Source organism: Athene noctua, chromosome 13 (assembly GCF_965140245.1).
Source record: "Athene noctua chromosome 13, bAthNoc1.hap1.1, whole genome shotgun sequence".
Taxonomy (NCBI): Eukaryota; Metazoa; Chordata; class Aves; order Strigiformes; family Strigidae; genus Athene; species Athene noctua.
The window spans coordinates 14549534-14563211 of NC_134049.1; the positions used below are offsets into that span (position 1 = coordinate 14549534).

The 13678-nt window shown below is 39.4% G+C and overlaps 1 protein-coding gene across 3 annotated transcripts in view; it reads left to right on the top strand.

The window, feature by feature from the left end:
- MAP2K5 (mitogen-activated protein kinase kinase 5) overlaps nucleotides 1–13678 on the top strand; it is a 140265-nt gene that overhangs the window by 105944 nt on the left and 20643 nt on the right. For all 3 annotated transcript variants that reach the window (XM_074917412.1, XM_074917415.1, XM_074917416.1), the window contains 2 exons: nucleotides 8153–8214; nucleotides 10511–10556. In XM_074917412.1, the coding sequence (XP_074773513.1) occupies nucleotides 8153–8214; nucleotides 10511–10556 (108 nt within the window). The remainder of the gene's footprint in view (nucleotides 1–8152; nucleotides 8215–10510; nucleotides 10557–13678) is intronic.

Consider the following 13678-nt stretch of genomic DNA (forward strand, 5'->3'; position numbering starts at 1 on the left):
TGGGTAGAGGAAACTTGCACTGGAGAAGGCATCCAGTAGCCAGTCCTCCTGACTTAAGCAACAACTTTAAATTTTCCTTAAGCTCTCCAGGGCTCTTTGACCTTTATTTAGTTAGAGTATCCCTTCTAGGAAAGCAATTATTGCCAGCCCCTTGGGTGGCTGCTGTAAACCAGGTTTTGCTGTACTGGAGCGGTTGTGGTCACAAGCTCTGTAGTTAAGCATCAGGTTTAGTTTCTAATCCTTTCTTCTTCATAACCTAAAATAAATTAATTTTGGTTTCAAAGTTTCCGTAGGTTGTCTCAGCATAATAGTGACTTAGGTGTTAAGTTTGGCGCTTTTTTAAATTATTGTTATTAAACTGTATTGAATTAGGAAGAAAATGAATTTTTATCCATTAGTTTTAGTGAAATGATTGTATTGTTCCAGTTACCTTAGAAGCCTGAGAAGTGAAGACTTCCAAGAGCAAATCCTATTTTTACAAATAGGAGGCAGCTTTTAAAAACTTGCCTATTTTGATGAGTCAGGCAGAAATTTAAAAAGAAAAATTAATTAATTGTACTCATGAATCCTTAGTCTGATAGCTTCGCAAGTAAGTAGTGAGAAGCTTTCCATGAGTTTCTTGAGTATTTCTGTTAAGTGCCCCCACAGAGATACTCGGTCTCACAAGACTGCAGTTTAATCTAGCTCAAGGACTTTACAAACTCTGCAAATCAAAGACCTCTTTTTTTTTTTTTTCCTTTTTGAATTCGTACTCTAGAAACATTTAGCAGCATCAGTTAATCCTGAGCTATGAAGCATTTCAGTGTCAATAAATTTTCAGGTTTTCCCATGGAAAAAATAACTTGCACTTAATACATCTATCTTATATGGTTGTTTCTATTCCCTTCTTTTCTTTACCTGGTTAAATATATCCCTCTATTGCTACAGCATAGCCTTAAAAATTCACAGGATGTTCAGCTTGATCAAATAATGCAGTGAAGATCATTGCCTCTCAAGTGCTGAATTTCTTAACCGTATGCATCAGTGCTACGTTTTGCTATTTCTCTAAATGAAGTAGGAAACTCCAAAGGCTTAGAATGAAACAAGACTTTATTTTTTCTTCAGGAATTTCTCTTTAGATTCTCAGACATTGATTTAAATGTATGAATATCTATACTTAACCTTGAAAATTTCTGGAGTTTTGAAGATTTACATGCAAGGAAAGCTGGTGTTAGGCTATACACACATGTGTGTGCATGTGTACACAAACCCACCGTAATTTGTCCTGTGGATAAGTTGTTTTAGGGTATACTTCTATTGAGACAGAAACTGTGACCTTACTAGTGTATGAGATTCAGAGACTTATATAGGAACAAGGTAAAACCACAGGTAGGAATTGCTGAATAATTACCTTTAGACCAACCTGAGCAAGAACCTTCCCAAGAGGGCAAGCTCATTTAATGGTTCCTAAAACTCAATCTTGTGGATGTCAATGGTCATGCTTGATTATTTGCAGCAGTGTTTTATGAAAAAGCAATAAAAATGCATCGGGAGTGTACAGAGGAAAAAGGGAACAATAAATGGTTTTAGTTTTTCAATTGAGTCCCTTCGGTGTGAACAGGTAGAGGCTACGTTTCATGCTGCTGTGCCTTAGCTATTTGAAATGTGCGTATGTGTGTGTATCTACCCAAAACACTGCTGTGCTCTGCTAGCTTATGATCGACAAGAGACCAGCAATGAGAGGAAAAAATTCTTATGTTTGTTTTAGAGAGAAAGCAATTACAGTTACGGTTAAAGGATTAACCTGTTTTTCCAGCTACCTGTACACTTATCTGCAAGGCCCTTTAGAGAGCCACACTAACAAGTACAAAGCTTGACGAGAGGTAGAAAATGTCATGTCATACACTCTAGATTATTCCTGATGTTAATTACACTCTTCCACTTCTTTCCTTCCCTCTTCTGGGCTCTGAGAAATATCCCACAGTGGCAAACGCTGCAAAAGTGACAACCAAATAGCCCCAAGTATCTACTGACTTACTTAACCAGGAACGTCTGCATGTGTTCAGTATGAATGTAGGTTACGCATACGTGATGCTTTCAAAAACTTGAGGAGCAGGTAGTGCTGCTGAGAGAATAGCTGGTTCTCACGTGGTTTGAGGTGTTAAAGGTAGGCTGAGTGTTTTGGTGGATAAAACACTGGCCTTTCAACCTTGCTTCCCGTCCAGCTAGAGATCTGGAAATAAATGAGTTTACTGCTGACACTCCAATCCCAGCAGACGAAACTTCACACCAAAATGCCCCCACGTATAATTTGTCACATTTGGCATCTGCTACTAAGAAAAGAGCAAGAAGTGACCTGGCGCAGAGATGTAATCATCTTTCACCTTCCTGCTGGGGGTGGGAGTATAACGGGGACAATCCAGAAATGCTTTCAAGTCTGGGCCTCTGAGCCACCTCCAGATATCACTGTCTTCTGCAAACTTGTTACTTGTAGGAAATCACCTGCCATTAGGTTTGTGCAAGGCTTTTTGAAGTAGATTGGCTAGAAAGTCAGAAATGGATATATTTTTTTTTTTTTTTTTTTTTTTAGGAATGCTGTGAAAGAAGGTTGTCCTTGTAGGAGTAAAGCTGGACATGTACAATATTGTTATTTGCTGGTCTTATTGAAACAGCTCAGTAACTGCACTGCATTTATTACATGTAATTGCACCTGGCAGCATTTCTGGTGCATCTAAAACTTTAAGTTTGTCTGAAAAAAAAAAAAATCACTATTTGGCCACAAAGTAGAATGCAGCTACTATATAAAAATATGTGTATTCTTTGAAAGCTTTCGTAAAAGAGAAGCTGGAGTGCATAAAAACTCTTTAATCCTAGAGATTTTTTAGGCTGAAGTGATATGCCAGAAATGCTTTGTAAAGCACACACTTTGTTTATTAAATACTGCCATTTCAGCATCAATGGCCAAGTTGCAGAATAGGAGTATCTGCCCAGAGGAGATGATAATTTTGAAGACAGGGTGTGCTGGGGAAACCCAGAGGAGAGTAGAACTGAAGTTTGTTTTGCTGGTTTCTGCTAACTTCCCTCTTGTGGCCATAGAGCCATAGGACCATGGCATTTCCTTCTGCACAAGCCTTCACACTGAGGAGAGCGCTTTGCAAAATAGCTGTAGCTGTGGGGAATGGGGAGAATTAACCCTTCACAGAGAGGGAGTTTTCAGATGAGAAGAGGGAGTAAAACCTATTTGCACTGAGTGTGGGAATACCAACCTCTGCCACCCACAAAGCATAGCTGAGCTCGTCTTTGAGCCTGCATGGCTCTGCAGCCTGGTTTACTTCTGGGGATGCGTTGAGGACAGGCTGCCATCATTCTGCTCCAGGGCTGGCCATGGGGCTGGCCCCCGAAGGAGGAGGTAGGAGGAACACAGGTTTGATCTTAACACAGAGCCGAGGGCTTTGCCATCACTTTCTTGAAGGTTTTAGGTAGAAAGCTGTATTTGCTGCTTTTCCTGTTATAGGGAGATTGTGGGCTTTCTTTTTCTTCAGAAAGGATGTGATAAATCTCTGAGTTCTAGTTTCTTTGAGAAAATATTTCACTCTCAAGAAATTGTCTGTTGGGGTCAGACCTCTGAAGGTGTGTAAAGCATGGGATGTTTTTGGTGTATATTGCCAGTCAAGAACTACTCCCAAATTTCATTGACATGAGTGTTTCCAAAGAAAATAAGCAAGTCAGAGCTGTATCTGTTGAATTTGCTTCTTGAGTTTGTCCAGGTAAGCCTCTAAGATGGACAGAAAACAGAGAATAGGTGCCTTATTCATGCTTATTTATGGGTTTGCTGGACATTATTTATTTCCTGAGCCTCAGTAGTATCTGCTTAGTGAGAGCAAACAGATCAGGAGACATTTCAAATAATAGGTTTGAGAAGTAAGTGAGGATAATGCTCAGACCTGTAATTCAAGCTCTTACTGCATAGATTGTAAAGGATTGGTTGGCTTCTGGACACACTATTTGGTGGTTCACTTCTCCTTTGTCCAGCCGTGTAAAAAAAAAAAAAAAAAAAGAAGATGCAGATAGTAATGTTATCATTCCCTTCAAAAGAGAGAGCTTTTGGAGGGATTGTCTTGGTATTCTCATTCTCAGGTCTTCATTTAGATAATGTGACTTTCCCTAACTCCGTGGAAGTCAATAAGGTTTATACCTTGGCACTCTATAAATTAAATAGTAGGAGCAGTGTTTGAAGTTTAAAACCCTCCCTCCTCCTGCTAGCTCAGATTTTCTGCTGCTGTGCTTTTTTCTTTATGCCTGAGCACCTTGCTGACAAGTGCTAATAACAAAATGCCAAGAGAGGGTCCAGTCAGAGTTACCACACATTAAACATTCTGAACTTGTCCTTTTGCTCATAGATTGTGCATAATTAATAATTAAACGGTTTCAGTTGTAATGGGTTGACCTTCTTGAACTGTTCATTATTCACAAGGCAAAGGCATCACTCAAACTTTTTTCCTATTGCCCTTCCCTGTTCTCACTGTGAGTGCACGGTTTGGCTGGTTTTGAGAAATCAGAGGTTGATCTTGTCTTCTCCTGCAGCAGATCCTGATTACAGAAATGTTGCTTGGATGCTAAGGGAAATAGCCAGTCTTGGGAATAAGCGGCCTGCAGAAGTAAGAGGCCAATGGTCATTGACCCTTACAACAGTTTGTGTCTTTACTGCCATTTTAGCATTCTCAATATATAGGTCTTCATGATACCGGATAACAGGTATGGTATTTAATGAAAATGAAAGGACCATTTCCCAGTTTAGAATGAATATACCTATTCCTCACTCCTTTATAACCTTGATTTCCTACTTTTTTGCTTCTATAGTATGATTTCACTGTGCGAGTGGGTAAAATAAGGCAGGCTGGCAGAGCAGCTGGACCATTCCCTATAGTTACATCAAATGTGATTGTATTGCCTCACGCAGACAGCATAGACTTGGTAGACATGTGTAGCTTTGCTTTGTTTCCTCATATTCCCATCTCCTTGAGTGTCAGCTGAAGTCCAGGCAACTTCAGGAAACAATATAGGATGTATTTACTTCGTGTAGTTTTGGCAATGTTTGCTTTATACCTGATACAACAACCTTGTGATTGCTCAAGTTACAGAGGTAGCAATAGCAGCACTCTCATTAGAAATAACTCTAACTACAAAACACTCTCACCTTTCTGCTTACTCAAATGGTCTTGCACAGAACAGTATCAGAAATCAAAATATTTCGGTCATTGGTTTCCCTGGGCAGACACTGAACAGATGTTTTCTCTTTCTAACTAAGGTAAATACAGCATTTGAGGCAGCTTCTCAGTGTTCGACTTTGGAAGCAGTTGAGGGCCCATGCTTTCCTGGCTGAGCTAAAACCAGAACCTGACACCTTCTCCCCATCTTACTGATGCTGTAAAGTAACAATTGGCTTACATTTACAGGAGTGAAATTAAAGTTTTTATCTGCACTTATCCGTTTGCCCTCAAATGGATTTCCCAGCAAGTATTTTCTTGAGATTGATGCACTCTCCCAAAAGGCTTATAGTTTGTCAGGCACAGAGCAAATAAATTTGTGGGTGTGCAGTCTAAAATCCTTGAGAAGACTGTATTAATGTGTCTAGTTTTCATACCAAGATCCAGTTTGTGTTCATTGCCACACACACACAATCTCTTCCTGGGCTCCTGCAAGCAAACCAACCAAGGCGTGGCCATGACTGAGAGGCCTACAGCGGAAGAGCGTAGGCCTGATGGCATTGAAATACCTGCATTGTACAGAAAAAAGCACCAAAAAAAAAAAAAAAAAGCGCAAGCATTTTACACTTACTTTCATCCAGGTGAAATTTTCTTGCATGCTTATGCAGGGGCACCTTGTCTCCTGGCTGTGGGGCAGTGCAGGAGTGGCAGGGTCAAGGTGTTGATCCTGACATTGAAGCAGCTTCTTCCCTGGCCTGCGTGAGCCCTGCTGCCAGCTTAGTTTGGGATAGCCAAAGTGAAACGCTGGTGGCTTCAGAGCAATCCATCAGCTTCTCCTTCCCTCTCATAATGAAGTTTCACTCTATTATGGGTCCCTCATCTCTTTGTGATGGCAGAAATTATCACCTACCAGATGAGTGTGAAGCGCCATGCGCCAGTCCAGCTCCCCTGATCCAAGCTGGCAGCCCCATTACAGGGGCCATTGTGACAAGCTCCTTGCTTGCATTTTACTTAAAATAAACAGCAGGGATGGATTGCTGGGCAGAGCCCGAGCCCAGGGAGTGGGCTCCAATAGCTTCACCCTGTAATTTTCAAAATGGTCTGTACTATGTGCCCAGAGCATTTCCTACCTGTTCTGCTTTGAGACTGGCCTACCTGGGAAAAGTGGCTCTTGGCGCTTCAGGCACCACAAGCCCAGGAAGGCTCTGCTGGGCACGAGAAAATGGTGGGGAGAGGCAAAACCTGCTGGGCTCCGTGCCGTATAAGCAAGGCTGACATTTGGCTCTGCGTTTTCTGTATTAATATGAATAATTTTCGTGTGCAGTTCTTTGAAGTGGAGAAAGTTTAATTGCACTGCTTATTTCCTTGTGTTCCTTCCACTCTCCAGTGGAAACCTTCCTATATTGATGTCATTTGTAAGTTTAGAAACAATAACCTCTCCCTCACCCGGTCTAAGTTCAAAGAGAATTCGGGCATGTTATATCAAACACTCCTTGTATTTAATAGAAGTCTTTGAAAATTGTAAAGCAATTTTGGCTTCTCCTTTTACTCTTCAGTTACTTTTGATTTAATTGTATTTTCCAGCAGTTTCCAATTGTTTGAATTGGAAACAAAGCCTTAATAAGAGTTCTAGTTAATTTTCTGTCTTGTAATTACCGATCTCATTTTTCTGATAATTGGCCACAGCAATTATATGTATATTTACTAATCACATAGGAGGCTCTGCAGTTGTGTCTATCTGCCACCATTGATAATGGCACACACATTGCAGAGGTGCTTTTATCATCTTCTTTTTTCCACTACATCAAAGCTATTTCCTCGCATTCTCAATAATGAATACATGCATGCATTTGACACAGTTGTGTGCTAGAGAAATTGTTTGGCTCCCACCAAATGCTGCACGCTCTGAGTTTCTTGCCTGCAGCGCTGGAAGGTTGTATGTAATGATATATTGCTCATCCAAATGGCCAAAGCACTCCAAAGCACAGTGAGATTAAAATAAGTCATTCCTTTGTTAATTTAAATAGGTGCATGTATCATACTTTGCAGGGTACTTTGTGTAGGGATGTCAGGGAGGAAAAAAGCCGCCGAAAGGTATTTTTAATAGCAAATGAGAATAGATGAGAATGGAGTCATTTGCAGCTGCCTGTTTTATGTGGCTCTCTTGTTCCAACTGTAGGTCTAATGAGATGACACTGTTAAAGTACTCTGCAGTGTAATTTCATTACATCCTGAGCTGTTACACTATAAACACAGTGGAGCTCTCTGTCATTCTTGGAAAAACTCCTAAATTCGTAAAGCCCTTCTTTGCAAATGGTGATGTTGTTTGTTCCCTGTTTGTAATTTTTTTTTCTTGTGCTCTTAGGTTGTGGGGTTTTTTTTCTTTCTTAAATACTGGGTGGTTATTTTCTACCACTAGTCTGGTAAATCCTGTATTTTTTCCTCTTAAAAATTCTTTTGCCTTTTAAATCTAGAACAGACAGCATATGAGGACAGCCTCTAAAATGAATAAGTGTAAATAAACATGAGTGTAAATAAATAGCAAATGCAGTGAAAGAAACAAAGGTCAACACAAGAATAATTTCACAGCTCTTTGTTAATTACAAGACCATTTGTGTGTTACTTAAATAATCATTAATTTCTCATTTACACTTTCCCTACCTTCCTTTTTACCCTGTGGCTATCATTGTCCTTTTTTCACCTCCCCTCAGTGTCTTTCCACATGTTTTTACCCATTGTGTAATACTCATTAGTTGAAATTCAGTGTTTTATAACACATTCTCGGAAGAATTTGTACCTTTCTCCATCAAATACTCTGTGTGAAAAGGGGCTTTGTCGCTTCCTTTTTTTTTTTTTTCCCTTTTTTTTTCGTTTTGTTGTCGCTGTTATATTACTCTCCTAAAAAAAAAAAAAAAAAAAAATCTTCTCTCCTTCTGACTCTGCTTCTTGTTTCAATCCAATCCCAGGAATCGCCCGTCCTTCCAGCCGGGGAGTTCTCTGAGCCATTTGTACACTTCATCACTCAATGGTAAGCTCAGTTTGCAAACATGCCATGCCCTCAATGTAAATGATACATGCCATTAACTCTGCAGCTCTGCGAGACCTTATGGCTTTCCTTGCATCCTTTCTGAGAGAAGAGGGACTTGGGGGCCTTGGGCAGATGGGGCAGCAAAGCTAAGCAAACTGTTTAAATTATGTAAACGTTATTTACACAAAGGGTCGTAAAAGTACTTACAAGGGTTTTTCCTGTTTTAATAAACCTGCCCTGAATGTGGGTGCAGTCTTGTGCACTGAGACTCCGAAGAATTCATCTAGGGGGTAAAGAGGCCACAAAGACTTGTGTATAATATCATTATTCAGGGCTTTTTAAAATATTATGTATAAAATTGCCTCAGTATTTAGAAAGGCAAGCAGCCTTGATTAATTCATTGGCTATTCAGTAAGTAATTTTTACTGAGAGTCGTATTTTAAAACACACCACTGGGCATATTTTCTTTCCTTAAAACTGAATAGTTCATTGAAAACCTTTTAAATTAAAGGAGGATTGGGGAGAGGAGGAATTTGCAGGAGAAAGAATACAGTTCATGAGTGACTAGAGAATACAAATCTTGAGGGTAAGCTGTCCTGAAGAAACAAAGTGAAAGGAAAAATCTTTTTTTTTAACTGTCACACCCCCCCACACCCCCTAAAAAAAAAGATGAGGGGGGGCAGAAGAACCAAGCTTGAATTCTGTATAAACACGATGTGTTTGACGGAGAAGCATCCCTTCTGCAAACGTGCACTTCCAGGGCTGGATGCTCAGCTGTGCTAAATCAGATGGAGCCATCTCAGTGAGTGCCACGGCGAGCTTCAGGGATGTGTCCTCCTCAAAGCCCTCGGCCCCACACGGATCTGTAGGTCGGTCTCCACAGCACCTTCAGGTTCTCTGCTGCATGCCAGGGTCACCGTGGCAAAAGTCGCCTATAAAATTGAATTTTGAATACATAACATAGGAGAAGGTACCTCTCGGGACTGGCGTGGTATGCAACAAATAATGTAGACACAAAAAGCAGTCTGATTATCAGTTAATTAAAGTAACTAAATAATTAAAGTTTGTGTAACATAGGCCTCTGTTTTCAATAGTTTCAGTTTACAAAGAGCAATGCTATTTGGAGGATTCTGCAGCGCAACTAACTGATGTGTGCGGAGGTGTATGCTTTTTATCCTTGTGAAAAAATTGATGACAGACCGTTTTAAAAAAATTCTCATTGAGGCAGAGGGAGGGATAACCTGTGTTAAAATTTCCACAGATGTCAAACTGAAGCATAACTGATGGTGGCTAATAGCCTTGTTTTCCCTGGGGATGCAGCTACTTTGGACTGTCAGATTAGAACTGCTACCAACCTACTCGTCAGACAGCTTGCATTACTTGCTAATGCCTGTATCATTTGAGGTGCTTGTAGTTATTTGTAGGGAAGGTAAATTGTATTGTTAATATCTCCGATTTACAGCACGGATCATCTAGTATTTTAGAGATAGTGTTAGATCAGCTGTATGTTTTAGTGAGAGGCACTACTGTTTTTAAAAAAGCAAATAAAAAGAAACCATATACTATTTAAGCAATCAATTCCTAATAAGTATTAGAGATGTCAAGTGAACGGCGTATCAGACTTTATGACTTTATGCCAATTACGCCATAAACACTGGCTGTTTGGATGTAATCCAATTAGTCAGTAGGCAGCTCCTGATGGTCACCTCTGTGCCATGTTATTGTGTTCCTTCATGCAGCTAAGCACAGCCTTCAATAGCTAATTGCACCTGTTGCACAGAAAACTAGGACTATTTGGATGAGAAACATGATCTTATAAACAGGTTAATGCTGTGTAATGAACTATCACCCTGCAGTGTAATGGAAATAAATGTGAAAAAATTAAGGTAGAAACCCCAGGGTATTGTGCTTTCTCCTGAAGCTGTTTAGTGTTAGAGTTAAATTTCCCACCTGTTTGGATAATACTTTGTGTCGAGCAATGTAATAATCACTAGCAAAATGAGAATCAACTTACTGTGCCTTCTGAGCTGATTGGTTTTCAATGATCTCTCTATTTACACACAGTGTAAATAGTTACAAACAGTGTAGACCACTGCACCCCATAAGGGAGGGAAGGAAGAAATCCATTTACATTTTGGCCACTGTTAGGAACCTTGTTTCCTATTGACACATGATAAAGTTAAGGAATACATTTAAATTCTTCACTCCCCGTTAAAAGAGGGTATCTTCAATATTTAAGCAAGTGCAATAAATGAGCAGTTGTTCATATATGAACTTTTTGTTTTATGACACATAGCATGAAAAAGCAACCAAAGGAAAGGCCAGCACCTGAAGATTTAATGGTAAGTGAAACATCAGAGCCCCTCAGTATGTATTTGTCTGTGAATACTTTTTATTCATGTATATAGAAGTATATCTGGTTTTTTCCCTGCATTTTTCAGTATGTACAAATTTAAATTCTTTCTGGCTTGTGCAGCAATTACATATTTACAGAGAGTATGCAAACCAAAGGTGGAATTATGATTCCACTGAAGTTGATGGGTATTTTGCTGTTACCTTCATCATGCCCAAATCTTCACTTGTGATTTGGGGAGTTAATATAGAACTTTCACAGCCAGTGTCACGTTTCAGTCAAGGCCGTTTTGATGCTTAATACACAGGCTTTTCAGTTAGTATGCCCAGGGATTACATCTTAATGTAGGTCACTCTTTGTCATCATTTGCCAGTTTTAACCTTTCAAAATCTGAAGATTGAAAACAGAGGATGTGGTCAAAGTGGTGTATTTTTGGTCAAAATGGTGTATTTTTAATGAAATGCAGGAGATGTTGTTTTCACTTATACTAATGTAAAATGAAATTAGATTGGCTACAGAAGATTGAGTTAATACGTAGCTTTGGTCTATCTGTAGAAGGGCTCTCGGTGTTGGAATCTGAGCTCAGAGACCACTTCTTTTCCCTGCAATTGTCATTTTTTCAGTAAAACAATAACCGGGTACCTGCTCTCAAGCTGATCCCTTGTGGCTGTGTATATAGTGGGAGTGCTGTTTTGACTGTTTTTAAGCAGCTTAGAAGAATACTTTATCAAACAACTACTACAAATATTTACAGTAATTTATATTGTAGATAAAAGTTGTAGTCCTCTCTGACTCGCATCAAATATCTTTGATTTTTAAGTGCTTCATTACTTTTCTTTGTGTGCTACGTTTCCTGTAACTTGGAGGCTTATGTAAAATCATGATAATTTATTTTCTGTGCATTAAATATCTGAGAATAATTTTAACAGATTTTAACAAGGTAAGGACAGGCTTGCATCCTCTCATTTCTTGGTTACATGCTGTGAACTGCAAGTAGAATAAACAAGTGTTTCTATTGCAGCTATTCTCTAGTTAAAGGCTAATCTCTGAAGATGCCCTGGGGCAGGTATCTCACAATCCAGACTAGTCTCAATTTAGATACTGGTTAGTAAAGTATTTAACTGTGAATCTAATTTTAAGGATATTAACTTCAGTAGATCTACATTTGAAGTTAGGCACCTGCTTAAATACCTTGGTAAAATGAGGCCTTAAAGTTTATCGGAGCCCCTCCACTTTGTGGTGTTGTGTGTCTCATACGAAAGGCTTACACTGCCTTATTTTGTCTTTTTTATTAACTTTTGATGGTTGGAAAATTCTTGCAGTTAGTCACATCTGAGAAAACTTGGAACAGGTTCTAGAGATGTAGACACATTTACCTTGTGCACTATTATGCTATGGCTGGATAGCTTAGCTATTAAAACACGGAATAGGGTTTCATAAAACCTATATCTGTTTGTAAATGCATGTTTCAGTGATGCAATAGGCCTGCCACTTATAAATAAAACATCTGCAGATCGCACATACCCCCATAAGTATATATGTATGTTTGTAAGCAATAACACCACTCCAGGGTGTAGAGTCATAAAAATGAGGCCAAAGGGTGAGTGCCTGCAGTACCAGGGAAATGCACAGATTTATCTTTACAACTACATGCCCTGGAGTGTGCTAGTCTCCTTTTAAGGAGGTATTTTGTAAAATAATTTTTAAATTATAGCGGCTCAGGAAAAAAAAAAAAACAAAAAAAAAAAACAAAAACCAACAAACCCACAAACCTTCCTACTTTTTAAACAAAATCTTTTGTTTAATGCATTTTTCCCCTCATGTTACTTTGTGTTCAATTATAAATGAACTTGCAACAACAAGTACTAAAGCAGGAGGTAGACTGTTGCTGAAATAAAGAAGTGACCCAGTCCTTGTCTGCACCGTTGCTGGCCCTCATAAACTGCCCTAAATTCCCTCCAACAGCTTGATGGGCACAGAGCACCCTGAGCACCCTGTGCTTTTCTGTCACACACTCACTATTAGCTCCGTAGTCGCTCACCAGTCAAGCCGTTTACATTCTTGCACTTACCCAGTCTTGTCAAGGAGCACTTTATAAAATTAATCTGCGTTTATACATTAGCATAATATGTCTATATACACACAGCATATCTGTACATACATAGACACATGTGTATATAATTTACCATACTTGGTTGGAAAAGAGGGCCAGAACAAAAGCTGTTCAGTATCCTCTGAACTGTAGAATTGTTCACCACAGTATCCTTAGAATCCCACATCATCTGTTTGTGAAACCTCTGTTGTAATTCTGGTGGCTATCTCCCTGTTTTTAACTATCAGAGTGGGCAGAGTGATGCAGATACTGTCAGTGAAATCCTGGACTTGTCAAGGTCAGCTTACCGTTGATTTAAATGAGAACAGGATTTCACCTTGTTCATCGGGGTTTGTTGCGTTTTTTATTTAGAAGAACTGTACTAGCGAGGATGAAAGGTGTAACACCTAATCATTGTTAGCTTCAGACAAAACAGCAGCATGCAGGCTTTCTCCCCTATGGATGTTAACCGTACTGGAAGTCACTATTTTGTAACCAATTTAGTATAATTAAAGACTGAAAGCAAAATGAAGGGAGCAGAACATCAATCTTTTTCTACTCTCCTGATAATTGGTGAATTGTTAAATGCATTTTAAGAGCTGACTAACAATACCTGGAGTGCCAGACTGGCAACTCCAATGAAGTCACGGGGTTACATCAGGGATGGATTTACCCTGTCGATCATGTTAGGAAGCCCCTTTTTATACAAGTCACTGTGCACATTTTGTCAGAACATAGGGCCAACGCCAAGTCTATATGAAATTCCTGTATAAAGTCAGGCTTTCTAATACCATAGGTACTCCTGTGCAAGCGAATTCCCAATTTCCATAACAGCTAGCATAAATCAGGTTCCTGTATTTACACTCAGTCACTATGCCCTTTCTGCCATGTATCCAGCCACAAAACAAGATATAACATCAGTTTCTCTGTATATACATAATCAACAATTTAATTGTTTCAAAGTATTTCAAATTAGCAGACTTGTTCCACAGGAGTGAAAGAAAGTCATTTCATTAAGC